The 12230-nt window shown below is 32.3% G+C and overlaps 5 protein-coding genes across 10 annotated transcripts in view; 1 reads left to right on the forward strand and 4 right to left on the reverse strand.

Moving 5' to 3' along the window:
* Pkn (serine/threonine-protein kinase N) overlaps positions 1-1057 on the reverse strand; it is a 59387-nt gene extending 58330 nt beyond the window's left edge. The window contains exon 1 of the mRNA XM_029301057.2: positions 562-1057. Coding sequence (XP_029156890.2) covers positions 562-585 — 24 coding nt within the window. The 5' untranslated portion in view covers positions 586-1057. The remainder of the gene's footprint in view (positions 1-561) is intronic.
* Positions 1058-2046: 989 nt separating this feature from the next.
* Positions 2047-6513, reverse strand: Cog6 (conserved oligomeric Golgi complex subunit 6). 5 transcript variants are annotated; one of them, XM_029300989.2, is made up of 10 exons: positions 6444-6513; positions 5993-6116; positions 5542-5816; positions 4751-4895; positions 4466-4677; positions 4162-4382; positions 3595-3986; positions 3360-3521; positions 2508-2669; positions 2047-2436 (listed from the first exon to the last, which is right to left on the reverse strand). In XM_029300989.2, the coding sequence occupies exons 2-10, from the start codon at positions 6068-6070 to the stop codon at positions 2203-2205; spliced, it is 1881 nt and encodes a 626-aa protein (XP_029156822.2). In that variant the 5' UTR covers positions 6071-6116; positions 6444-6513; the 3' UTR covers positions 2047-2202. The 5 variants fall into 5 exon arrangements, with proteins under 5 accessions (XP_029156822.2, XP_029156816.2, XP_029156827.2 ...); XM_029300983.2 differs by having other exon boundaries at positions 6427-6501; XM_029300994.2 differs by lacking the exon at positions 6444-6513 and adding an exon at positions 6315-6420.
* A 198-nt stretch (positions 6514-6711) lies between these two features.
* Positions 6712-8272, forward strand: SelT (selenoprotein T). The gene is made up of 4 exons (XM_029301036.2): positions 6712-7227; positions 7447-7576; positions 7656-7839; positions 7915-8272. Exons 1-4 carry the CDS (start codon positions 7100-7102, stop codon positions 8043-8045), a joined length of 573 nt encoding a protein of 190 aa, XP_029156869.1. The 5' UTR covers positions 6712-7099; the 3' UTR covers positions 8046-8272.
* On the reverse strand, positions 8034-10101 carry LOC114929459 (PITH domain-containing protein CG6153). Of its 2 annotated transcripts, none has more exons than XM_029301006.2 (6): positions 10023-10101; positions 9280-9462; positions 9117-9160; positions 8959-9033; positions 8771-8875; positions 8034-8644 (listed from the first exon to the last, which is right to left on the reverse strand). In XM_029301006.2, exons 2-6 carry the CDS (start codon positions 9448-9450, stop codon positions 8437-8439), a joined length of 603 nt encoding a protein of 200 aa, XP_029156839.1. In that variant the 5' UTR covers positions 9451-9462; positions 10023-10101; the 3' UTR covers positions 8034-8436. The 2 variants fall into 2 exon arrangements, with proteins under 2 accessions (XP_029156839.1, XP_029156846.1); XM_029301013.2 differs by having other exon boundaries at positions 9821-10074.
* A 257-nt stretch (positions 10102-10358) lies between these two features.
* Positions 10359-11847, reverse strand: EMC8-9 (ER membrane protein complex subunit 8/9). Its single transcript, XM_029300832.2, has 5 exons — positions 11586-11847; positions 11091-11167; positions 10947-11016; positions 10777-10871; positions 10359-10687 (listed from the first exon to the last, which is right to left on the reverse strand). The coding sequence occupies exons 1-5, from the start codon at positions 11787-11789 to the stop codon at positions 10516-10518; spliced, it is 618 nt and encodes a 205-aa protein (XP_029156665.1). The 5' UTR covers positions 11790-11847; the 3' UTR covers positions 10359-10515.
* Positions 11848-12230: the final 383 nt, after the last annotated feature.

A 12230-nucleotide genomic window follows, 5' to 3' on the forward strand; every position in this document is an offset into this window, starting at 1 on the left:
TCGCTTGCTCCAAGTGCCATCGTACAAGTGCATGTACGTCGCGAACGAGAAAGAGAACCCCCTTTTTTTTTAATTTTTTTTTCAAAGATCCTGCGGACCCCCCTGCGCCCCCTCACCCCCTCGCTTGCTCCAAGTGCCATCGTACAAGTGCATGTACGTCGCAAACGAGAAAGAGAACCCCCTTTTTTAAATTTTTTTTTCAAAGATTCTGCGGACCCCCCTGCGCCCCCTCACCCCCTCGCTTGCTCCAAGTGCCATCGTGCAAGTGCATGTGCGTCGCGAGCGAGAAAGAAAACCTTATTTCAATTTTTTTTTTTTAATGATTCTGCAGATCCCCCTCCTGTCCCCTCTCTTCCTCGCCCGCTCCAGGTGCTATCGCACAAGTGCATGTGCGTCGCGAGCGAGAAAGAGAGAACCCCCTATTTTTAAATTATTTTTTCCAAGATTCTGCGGACTCTCGCCGGAAAAAGTGACATCCTAGATAAGGGGGGTACTGTATCTCGAAGGAACACGGTTACGTCGGAATTTCGTGAAAAAGGGTACGCGAAGAGCGAGACTCACCTGATAATAGCTCGATTCCGCCATCTTGCTCCCGCACTTCTCTGTATGCTCTCTCGTACAACACTCGCTCTCGTCTCTCACACGTCGCTCCCCGACCGCTTTCGTCCTTTGTGCGCGTCGCCGAGAACCGTCGTTAGGTGATGGTCCATGATGCAATTTCGACACTTCGTGGCCCGGATCTTACACTGTATCCCTCGCGCTACGTGCGTCGCCGCATTTTATTTTATTTTTTTTTTTCGCGTCTGTCTCTCCGTTTCGCGTCCGACAACGACGGTGCCGTGACGTGACGTGACGCGCGGCGTCGTCAACGAGAGGAGCCTCTTTCTCGTTCTCTCCTCTTCGGAAGTGCGATGACCCGAGAACTTGAAAACTGTCGTTGCAACGTCGTTAACCGACGAGGATGATGAGGCTGCGCGCACCACTACAAATTACACAGGCGGATGAATGGAAAGCCGCGCGAACAAAATGCGAACACGACCACATTCCACCGCACCGGACTGGCGACTGACTGAGAACGCCGGGCCAATCGCCGCACAAGGCGCCGTCGCGACCGCCGCGTCCCGCACGGCCAATCAGCGCTCGACGCTCGCGCTCCGGAGTCGCGCGCCAATCGCGAGCGTTGGCGGCAAATTTGATTGTCATATTCAAGCTTTTAGGGATAAAAAGACATTTTGCAAATGAACATTAATAATTTGTTATTTATAATATAGATACTTATATATTATATAAATTATTTGTAATTATACATAATTATTAGTACAATAATTAATTATTACTTATTTAAATTTTACTTATCTTAGAATATATATTATTAATTTAAGATACATATATATTATTAGTTTAAGAAATATATTTCTAATTATATTTTATTAATTTAATTAAAAATATATATAGTATATAATTTAATATATAGTTAATATTATAATACTATAATTTATATTTAATTTTGTTTTTATACTTTATAAAACAATATATCAATAACTAGTAAAATAATTGATATTGTTTTATAAAATATAAAAACAAAATTATAAATATAAATTCTTGTTATATAATATAAATTATATATATGCATTTGTAATTAAATTAATAAAATTTAATTAGAAATATATTTCTTAAAAATATACAAATAAAAAATTTCTTAAAATCAAATTTCTCATAAAATCAAATTCATTTCATAAAATTTTTAAAAATAAACGACTATACGTTTATTTCATAGAAATATCGTAATATTGAAAATGCTGTATTTTAAAGATATATAAATATGAAAATTTTAAATAAAATTTAATTAAAAATATAATTGTATTACAGGAATGTTGTTAAAAATGCTGCAATTTGAAGACATATAAAGATGAAAGTATATAACTAAATTTAATTAAAAATATATAACTCTGTAAAAATATAATTGTGTTGCAGGAACATCGTTGCAAATGCTGCAATTTAAAGATATATCAACAAATTTTGCATTTAATATAATATAAAGGATCGCTTTTTAATGTGATTTATTATCTAATTGTATACATATAGTATGTTTATATATTTAGAGATTTATACAAAATATATATAGGGGATATATATATATATATATATATATATATATATATATATATATATATATACATATAAATATATATGTATATACAATTATTGAGAAATTAATGTCTGAAGAAGTTCTTCGGGCGTTCTGGAAAAGAGGCTGCTAGGATTTTGATACAAATTTTTCGGATTATGACATGATTCGTACAATTGCTTGTATATAGCTCCGATTACTTCGAACGACCGTTTCTGAGTGATCATGCGATGATTGTTGCTTTGTAACAAACTTATTTGTGGCAATAATAAGACATCTGGCATCACAAGAAATGCCTCTAATTTATTCTGCGAAAGGAATCAATATATTAATGCCTGGAAACAATTGCATGTTACTCGACAAATTGAATCACACTTACAGTGAATTCTTTCACGCTGAGGGCATCCATGCCAGGTATGGATGAGAGTGGTCCCTGCTCGCGTCCTTGCAGAATAGTGTAAATCGAACCAAGATTCAAATGTGCTACCAAAGAACTAGCTTGTTCCGATGTAAGTGTGTCGATTTGAGCATCTGATTGTGCCTGAAATCGTATTACGTCAGTAATAGCCAAAACTTACAAGCAACTTACAAACAATGGATTTAATCTCGATAACACGTTTCACAATTACAGTGTTCTATAGAAAATTGCTAAAATTAATCAGTCATCATTTTTTAATGCATGCAGTTATTGCGAAAACAAAGATTGTGTTGTAAAGAGGAAAATCTGCAATTTTTAATGGATATAAATAAAATGTACACTAGTTTATTTTATTGAAAAAAAGTAATGAAAAAAGTGCTAATACACACATGTAAACTAATGATAAATATTTTCGAAGTGCGCATCATTTGAATTTGTACAAAATTCTGTTCTTTTACGAAAACTCATAAAAACTTTTTCTAACAATTCATTTTTAATGTTATTGACGATCCTTTTAATATCTGCTATTAAATCTAGCACTGTTGAAAATATTTATCATTAGTTTATGTAATTTTATCTTATTTTATGTGATTATTAGCACTTTTTTCATTACTTTTTGTCAATAAAATAAACTAGTATACAAACATTTTATTTATATCCATTAAAAACTGTAGACTTTCCTTTTTCGAACACAATTTTTGTTTTCTCAATAACTGCATGCATTAAAAAATGACAGTTAATTAATTTCAGTAATTTCCTATGCGACACCTTCTATATCTAATTCTATCTTTTAGATAAAAACTAACCAATCACCTGTAACCTTTCTAATCTCTGATCCATGTATTCGTACAATGCTAGGGTCGATTGTATCTGATGCATACAATTGAGAAGATAAACAGCCATATCCACAGTTGGTAATCTGGAGGCTGTTTCATTAACTTCTTGAAGTAGTGGATCAATGATACACGACACAATCTGTCAATCATATGGAAAATAATCTGTAATAAATGTTGAAATAGAGAGAAAAGTATGTGCTGAACATTCATACCTGTAACATGTCCCTTTCCCTGTCTTCAGCTATGCTAGCGACGGACAGTATTTCATTTAGAAGCGACAACAGTCTAGAAACAGATGGAGCAGGGACTAAATCACTTCCGGGAGGCTCCGCGCGCTCTCCAAGAGCGATCCTCGTTTCTCTTTGAAATCTGCTCAAAAAGCTCTTCTCGCTCAAGCTCAATAAATCTAACAGTGTTTGATCTAAAACACTATCAGGTATGACCTGCTCGATGATGGCGCGATAAAATCTAATTAAAGTTGTTACTGAGTACAGTACTGTTGCTGGTGCCTCTGTAGATATAACATGCTCTATTCTCGATTTTAAGGGATGGCACAGTCCTTCCGTGATGTTGCTCAATGCTTGTTTCACCTGATCCGACACATCTGCAATGAATTCATTTCCATATTTAGACAATGTTTAACTTGAGAAGAAATAATTTATAATTAATATATTTAAAATATATCTTTAAAATTATTATAATTAATATACTTAATATATTTAATATATCTTTATAATTAATAAAATTAATATATTTAATATATAATTAATATATCTTACCTGTCTTATCACAGCCTTTCATCAAGGTAAGAATGTTTTCTTTCTCCACAGGAATTACTTGATGCAACCATGCAAGCATATCACCGATATATCTCTTGGGATCATTAGCATGCATCTCTATAGGATTAGGTGTTCCACCACCCTCCCCCAATGTTAAAGCATCTATAAAAGCTCCTACTAAGGCGGTTCTTCTAGTTGCACAATATTCATCCAGAATATATCTGAAAATACCCAATATATCAATTTTGTTTGCAATTAATATAACATACATATAATACTTGTACTCAAATATTAATCATCTTACTTGAATAATACTGGTCTATCTTGAAGTTTACTCATAGCTTTAATGAGTAATGGTGCCAAACATTCGTTTTCTATATTTTTGCAATGAGTTTGTGTCCATCGATACAATCTTTCGAGAGCAGCTTCTTGCAGTAGTGTCATTCTTTGCATTATATCCAGAGCCAATGTCTGATAGCCAGATTGCATAAGCACTCTGCATTTGCTATGAATATCCTGGGATCGAATAAAATTAAAGTGCCAAAAATAATCATCACCTTTAAAATTAAATAACATTCGATGCATTTACCTGGACTTTATTAATTATAGAAAAAAATTCTTCTGTTATGGGTGCCTCTCTAGCTGATCCATGCAAAACGCTCAATTCTGATGGGGTCAATTGGAAGTTTTTTATAAATGCGCTCGCAACTTCCTGCTGTATAGACAACACTTGACTGGAAATAAAATCCAACAATAAATATTTATGACATGGCAACCATTATCATTAAATATTGCTTAGACATAGGTGTCCTATAGAAAATTGCTGAAACTAATCAGATGTCATTTTTTATTGCAGTTATTGAGAAAAAAAAAATTGTGTTGGAAAGAAGAAAGTCTACAGTTTTTGATGGATATAAATAAAATGTTTGTATACTAGTTTATTTTATTGACAAAAAATAATTAAAAAAGTGCTAATAATCACATAAAATCACATAAAATTACATAAACTAATGTAAAATATTTTCAACAGTGCCAGATTTAATAGCAACTATTAAAAGGATCATCAATAACATTAAAAATGGCATGTTAGAAAAAGTTTTTACGAGTTTTCGTAAAAGAACAGAATTTTGTACAAATTCAAATAATGCGCACTTCGAAAATATTTATCATTAGCTTACATATGCGATTATTAGCACTTTTTTCAATAAAATAAACTAGTATACAAACATATTATTTATATCCATTAAAAATTGCAGACTTTCAAAAAATTATAATAAAGAATTATAATTTTTTTCTTATAATAACTGCGTGTATTAAAAAATGAAAGCTGATTAGTTTCCACAATTTCCTATGGGACACCCTGTACAAATGCTTTTGCACCTTTCGTTTTGAAGCTTTGTCGTTTGTTCTATAAGCTGTGATGTTTGTGTTTTTGTAACTTGCAAGCGATTAGTCATGGACTGCACAGCTGTATTCATCGCTAGAACATCTTGATAAATGTCATCCAAGGAAGCCTTCACCTCTTTAAAGGCAGTCAGGAATTCTTCATTTATCGCCAGACTCCTTCTCTCAATCTTACTGCGCAAATTTCGACGAGAGTTCAATGTGTTCTCGGTAAAAAATGTTGACAGTTCTTTCAAGGCTTCTAACGTGTCCTAAAATATTTTATAATTAAAATTGTGACATTTCTCCCTCTACATCGCAAGCAGTCATTTAATGCTTAAAAATCCATCTAATCCTTCTTATCTAATCAATTAATGCTTAAAAACTGTTTACAAAATGGGATTTATAAATAATCACGAACTTATCATTGTTATCACAAAGTTTTTACCTTATCGTGCTCCACCCTGGATTCCAGCAATTTATTGACTCTCCGCACTAAAGCGGAATTAATATTTTTCTCGCTCATCACGAAAATTCAGACTTTTCAAGTCTCATCGGCGAATACATATAACCTACATACAAATGTCAAATGGAGAACCGTGACAGTTCAAGTGGTACACGCACAGATAAATGTATTATAGCAGCGATCCACTTGATGCTACAAATGCTTCGAAGCATTCTTTCTTTTCTTCTCATTGAAAGAAAAGAGAAGAAAAACACTGCGGAGCATTTATAGCGTCAAGTGGATCACAGCCTCAGCGTTTTCTCACGTAGAATTGATTTTTTTATTTAACACGAGACTTTGCTCTCTCTTTTTCTCTAACAAAAAATATGCTATTTTGACTGAAATTTAGAGACAAATATATTTTGTAAAGTGTTCACTTTGTCAGGGGGCGTACTAGTACACGCGGCCGCTGAATCCCGGTGGCCGCTCTCTTGTTTCTCTCTGCCTCTGATATAACTCACAACGCAAATCGAGACAGCCAATCGCCATCCACATATGACGTATACAGTCTCTTTCAAAATTGTGTATTTTTTTGACAGCGACGTAGATAAAATAAAAAAATAAATAAAAAATGTTTTTTAACAATATATACGCAATTAATTCTATTTACCAAATTAAATACATAATAATCATATTTTCCACAGCTATTGACAGCTGACTTGAGTTGACGCGCGCACGCGCACGTGCGAGCTGTCAAAATCGAGGATTACGTGTGTTTCGCTTATAAACGACGCAAAATCGAATTGTTTGAAATTGGATAGAAAAATACAAATTTATATAAATCTGACAGAAATTCGACGAAAAATTGAATTATTTTTGTAGAATAATCAAGTGGCCGATAAATAATGTTGATATTCTCGATTCGATAGATTACGAGGAGAGAAAGAGAGAAAGGAGAAACAGAAAGAAAGAGAGAGAGAGAGAGGGAGAGAGAGAGAGAGAGAGAAGAAAGAATAGATACCGAAACACCATATTCGATGCGTTTAGTTGCATTTAGTTGTCGCGTGGACGAGTACTATTGTTTATTTTCTTCGATGAATTAGGATAAACATGCGCTGGCTAATTCGTCTGTGTACCCTTGCGATTTTGCTGGTGCACAGCATAGATGTGAATAGCGAGGAGGTGCCATTAACCAAATTCGGCGCAAAGACTGGGCCGACCTTAAGATTCTTCTACTGGTAAGATTAACGATCCGTTTATTGATTTTCATTTAATAAACACGATAACGTGCATTTTAGAGACGTTCGTTTGTTCTATAAGATAATGGATATGTTTGCAACAATCTAACAAGATACTTGTTGAACTGCGTACCATTCTAAGTGATCTAAAGTGATCACTAATCTATATTTATTAATTTAATTCTTTTTAATAATTAATTAATTAATAATTGTTTACAGCTACTCGTGTGGCTACAGAAAAGCCTTTGAGCAATATGTCAGTATTCTTAAGCAAAAGTATCCAGAACTTCATGTCGAGGGAGAGAACTTCACTCCGCCAGGTTATAAAATGATGATTGCAAAAGCACTGGTAATTAAATTCATTGTTTTTATATATATAAAACCATGTATACTTTTATACACATTTAATTTTTTTATTTGCATTTCAGGGAATGCTGAAAATTTTGGTAATTGTTTTAATCATAAGTGGACTTGACTTCGGTCTGCCTCAAACATCACTATGGCAGTGGTGTATGAGCAATCGTTTTTATTCCTGTGTACTGATTTTCCTGCTCTGCAACGCGATAGAAGGTCAACTGATTTCGTCAGGCGCATTTGAAATACATTTTAACGGTAAGCAGGCGCAAATTGCATTTGTTTGTACGATTCTTAGATTGAATATTTATTGCATATCACTATATATTTCAGATGTTCCTGTCTGGTCGAAACTTGAAACCGGCAGGATACCTCAGCCACTGGAATTGTTTCAAATAATTGATTTCCATTTAGACATGCAGTTTTCAGAAATGGATATCGGAAAGATCAAATTTCAAACATAAGACGTAATTTTATTTTGTATTAAAAAATTAATGTAATTATATACCATGCCACTGGAAGTTTGCTAATGTGATGAAAATATGTACAATATATTTGCTAAGTAAGTAAACTCTTTAATGTACACATCTCTTATCATAGATAGAATACATTCATTATAGAATAATTCCAATAAGAGGAGTATGAAAATATATAAATGTAATTGAAATAAAACTGTTACCAAAATTTCTTATTACAGGCTTTTGATTAAAAGATTCCACAATTACATTGACGTTACAAAAATGCCCACAGCAGTTTATATATATACATTATTTCTCATAACAGCATCCTTTCAATATCGGTCATTTCCCATATTTAAGAGCATTATTTCAGAAATATGTCATTTTAGTTGAGATATTATTTAATTGCCCTACTGATTTCATTGAAATCTGTTGGATGATCGCTGCTTAAGGGACGTGCTTCATATGTACAAATAGTGACACCATGTCTGTGCGCTGGTGTCCATTCTCCTCTTAGACCAATATAGGAGATTTCAATATGTTCCATGTTACTATCGCCGACAAAATAAAGACTTAGATGCTGTACCGATGAAAACTTTACAGTTCTATAACAGAATTTAAGATTTCTAAATCTTGTATAGAGTTTTAATATCTCATAAATATTTTATGTGTAATTATAGTTGTAAAAATGTTATAAATCTAACAGATATAAGTAAAATGAGCAGGTATACCTCACAGGATATTCATGTACTCCATACAAATCTGTGATTAACTCAAATTCTTGTTCTGGACTAATATTTACATCTTCAAACGTCATGTGCGGTCGATTTTTGAATCTATTGATATACATGAGTAAAATGCATCAATTTTTACTTCTTGAATATCTATATAAATATTGTTTTTGTCAATTTATACTTACAGTTTTACTGTTTTGGGCGAAAACTCCTCCTGTGCAATTATAATAAGTCCTTTTAATTTTACATCCCCTGTGAAACTGCAAAAATATCAAGATGCTATATACAAAACTGTCTTTTAATATAAAAATTTGAGTATACTAATATAAATACGTGAACCTACGGTATATTAAACAGGAGCTCAGCATCAACGTCACTTTCTACAAACTAAAATAAATAAAAAGAATGAAAAGAGGAAAAAAAAACATTACTATAAAGTTTTAGAAGAAACATTAAAAGATGTATTTGAAATTTGCTAAAAGATAAAATATACTTATCGAGAATACCTTTGTTCTATCTAATCTCTCTTCCCAAGTTTTAAAGACTTTAACACCACTACCTTCCTCATTTTCGTTTAGGCATTCCACTCGATCCTTATCTATTTTTTCATATAAAGTATAACTGACGCCTAATTCTATCGCATCATGTGCACTGCCACAATTGCATTGGTGTTCCATTGTCTGTAAATTCTATCAAGGAAATAAAAAAATAAGATTATATAATAAAAAAATAATTTTTTCCTTCAAATTATATATATACTAAAATAAAAACTTGATTAAATTCAAATTAGATCACATATATAATTATATAAATAAATACTATCTTGCAATATATATAAATGTTTTCACTAATATATGTATATTTATACTACACATAGTTTTTATTATAAATATAAATCCTGCACATGCAAACAATGACATATTTATTTTTAAAAAATTACAAATAAGTAATTTTTGTTCTCTTATTATATATTAAAGTAATAATTTAAAATATTTCGTTGCCAACGAAGATGACTGTCAATCTTTAAAATATTTGTCACGTACATACCTTTATTTGGGAAATGTTTACAAGATATTATATATGCGGCTGCGACAGGTTAAGTTCACGTGACAATCGTTTTAACAATGTAATAATTGCAACAAAGTGAGATGAGATATTTTACATATAAAAGATATGATATTCCCCAGCAATTAAAAGTCACAAAGATATAAGGAAATGTGAAATCTGTCCCGAAGGATTATTTACATACATTGAAGATTGAAGCTCTCCCTCCTCTTTTTGACTTAATGTATCTGTCGGTAAACAGAATTTCCTTTGTTATATCGGAGATCAACGTATATATACATTTCATTTTATGTTGCAATACAATTATTATGATTACTCTTCTATTCGATTAAAGATTTTATAATTTATAAAATTTTAAAAATTGCATTTTTATATTAATCTTATATCATCTTCATAAGTATTTTTATAGATAAAAAATATAAAATTATTGAATATAAATAATTCAGCAACAGCTCTGTTAAAATATCGTCGTTATAAAGTTTTAAAGCAAGAAATGACAGGTAAAAGTAAAACTTCAGAATTGAAAAACACGTGATATTCATTTATAAATTCTATAGCGTATGTACATTTGTTACTTTGCATACGGTGAATGAAATACAGATAGAGAGTGCAACGTAACATATAAATAAAACAATCTTTGTATGACTTGTGTATGGAATGGTTGCATAGTCTTGTTTCTATTTATGCTTGTCGACAGCCTCGTCGATAATTTTATTAAGTTTCTGATTTTGCCAATCAAGGGCGATATTATCGAGATGGTTGTCGAAGTCAACTAGATTCCTGTACTCCTCTGCCTTGAGTAACGAATACATCGCATCTGTGTGTGCAACACCTCCCTCATAAATAATACTGTAACAGAATAAACGTGACATTTTAATGTTTGAATAAAATGTAAGAGCTTTCGAAAATTAAAATAATATTAAAAATGTACAAATTACTTTGCTTTATCCTTCGGCTTCCATTTTCCATCTACCAACTGCGAAATTCTCAATGGACTAGATCCCATGCCTAGAGTCACTTCTCGATTATCCACCTGGTAAAAAGCAACAAGATTTGTACACACAGAAATATAAAACATATTGATGTAAGAAACTTGTAGCAAACATACCACTATGAGCAACGCGCTATTAAAGCTATCCGCGATTTTATCCGCTATTCTGTGAGCTGGTCTGTCCGTACTACGGGAAAAACAGAGAAATGAATAAGTTGTAGACTACTAATGCAGTTAGGCTCAAGTAAAATATTAAGGTACCTTAAATCATTTATATTCTCATTGGCCAGGTAATAACCTGCCAGAATAAGGCCTTTGCTGGCAGCTAACTGGTCCACCTGCAATTAAGCCATTGAATAAGACGTCAGATAATATTTCTTTAACAGAGCTACTGCTAAATTATTTATATTCAATAATTTTATATCTTGTATTGTATATTATTTACTTTATATTTATTTTGTTCATAAAATTTTGTAAAAAATATATATAATATATATTTTTTTCTACAAAATTTCATGAATAATAATTAATGCTTTTATTCTAACATTAAGAACAAAAGACTTTAAATAAAAAGAAAAATAAATAAATTGCTCTCTTACGACAGCTCATCATTGTGATATAGGTTAGGACATTAATACGTCCACGTTCACGTCACATATCGATTATGTCACCGTTTGAGGAATGTGCTTCAAATGACGAATCGTAAAATTTTACGAAAGTCATGATTGCGATAATGAAGGCTCGTAAAATATTTACCAAAGTAAGCGCTATTTCCGCCATTGGGGAAACATGTAGGCATATATGGAATAAAGGTATCGCGTCCTCGATGTACAGATCCGCCCTGCCGTCCTTACTCTTCTGTTTGCCAAGCAACAAGCCATTGATCGCGCAATGCGGATATTTGGTTGCATGCAAAATGATCTTACAATACGCGCGGGGCGAAAAGAAAACATTCGTCATCGTCGAGGATGCACTGTAAACGCGAGCGGACGCGAGGAGACAACAGTGGGGCCAACATTCTGACAGCTGTCAGTTGTCAGATTGGCGAACACGTGACAGAACACGTGACTGCTCTTTCTCGATAGCGGGACTTTTGGATGCACTTATATTTGCAGTTATACGTATATATTTGTCTGATCAGATCTTGGCCTTTCATAATTATTTGAAATGGAAATGTAAAATATATAATACCTATTTTGTATCTTGCATTTAAAATTCATGTTTTCATAAACTACTTCACATTTACATTTATAAATATGGTAGTTTTTATTATATACTTTTTATTTCAAGTGCATTTTTCTTGCATATTTGATTGTTATATATATATATATATATATATAATTTTTTTTTATAAACTCTTTAAACTTTTATAAACTTTATATATATTTTTAATATAAACAA

Source organism: Nylanderia fulva, unplaced genomic scaffold (genome assembly GCF_048542155.1).
Source record: "Nylanderia fulva isolate GAGA-0341 unplaced genomic scaffold, ASM4854215v1 Scaffold44, whole genome shotgun sequence".
Lineage (NCBI taxonomy): Eukaryota > Metazoa > Arthropoda > Insecta > Hymenoptera > Formicidae > Nylanderia > Nylanderia fulva.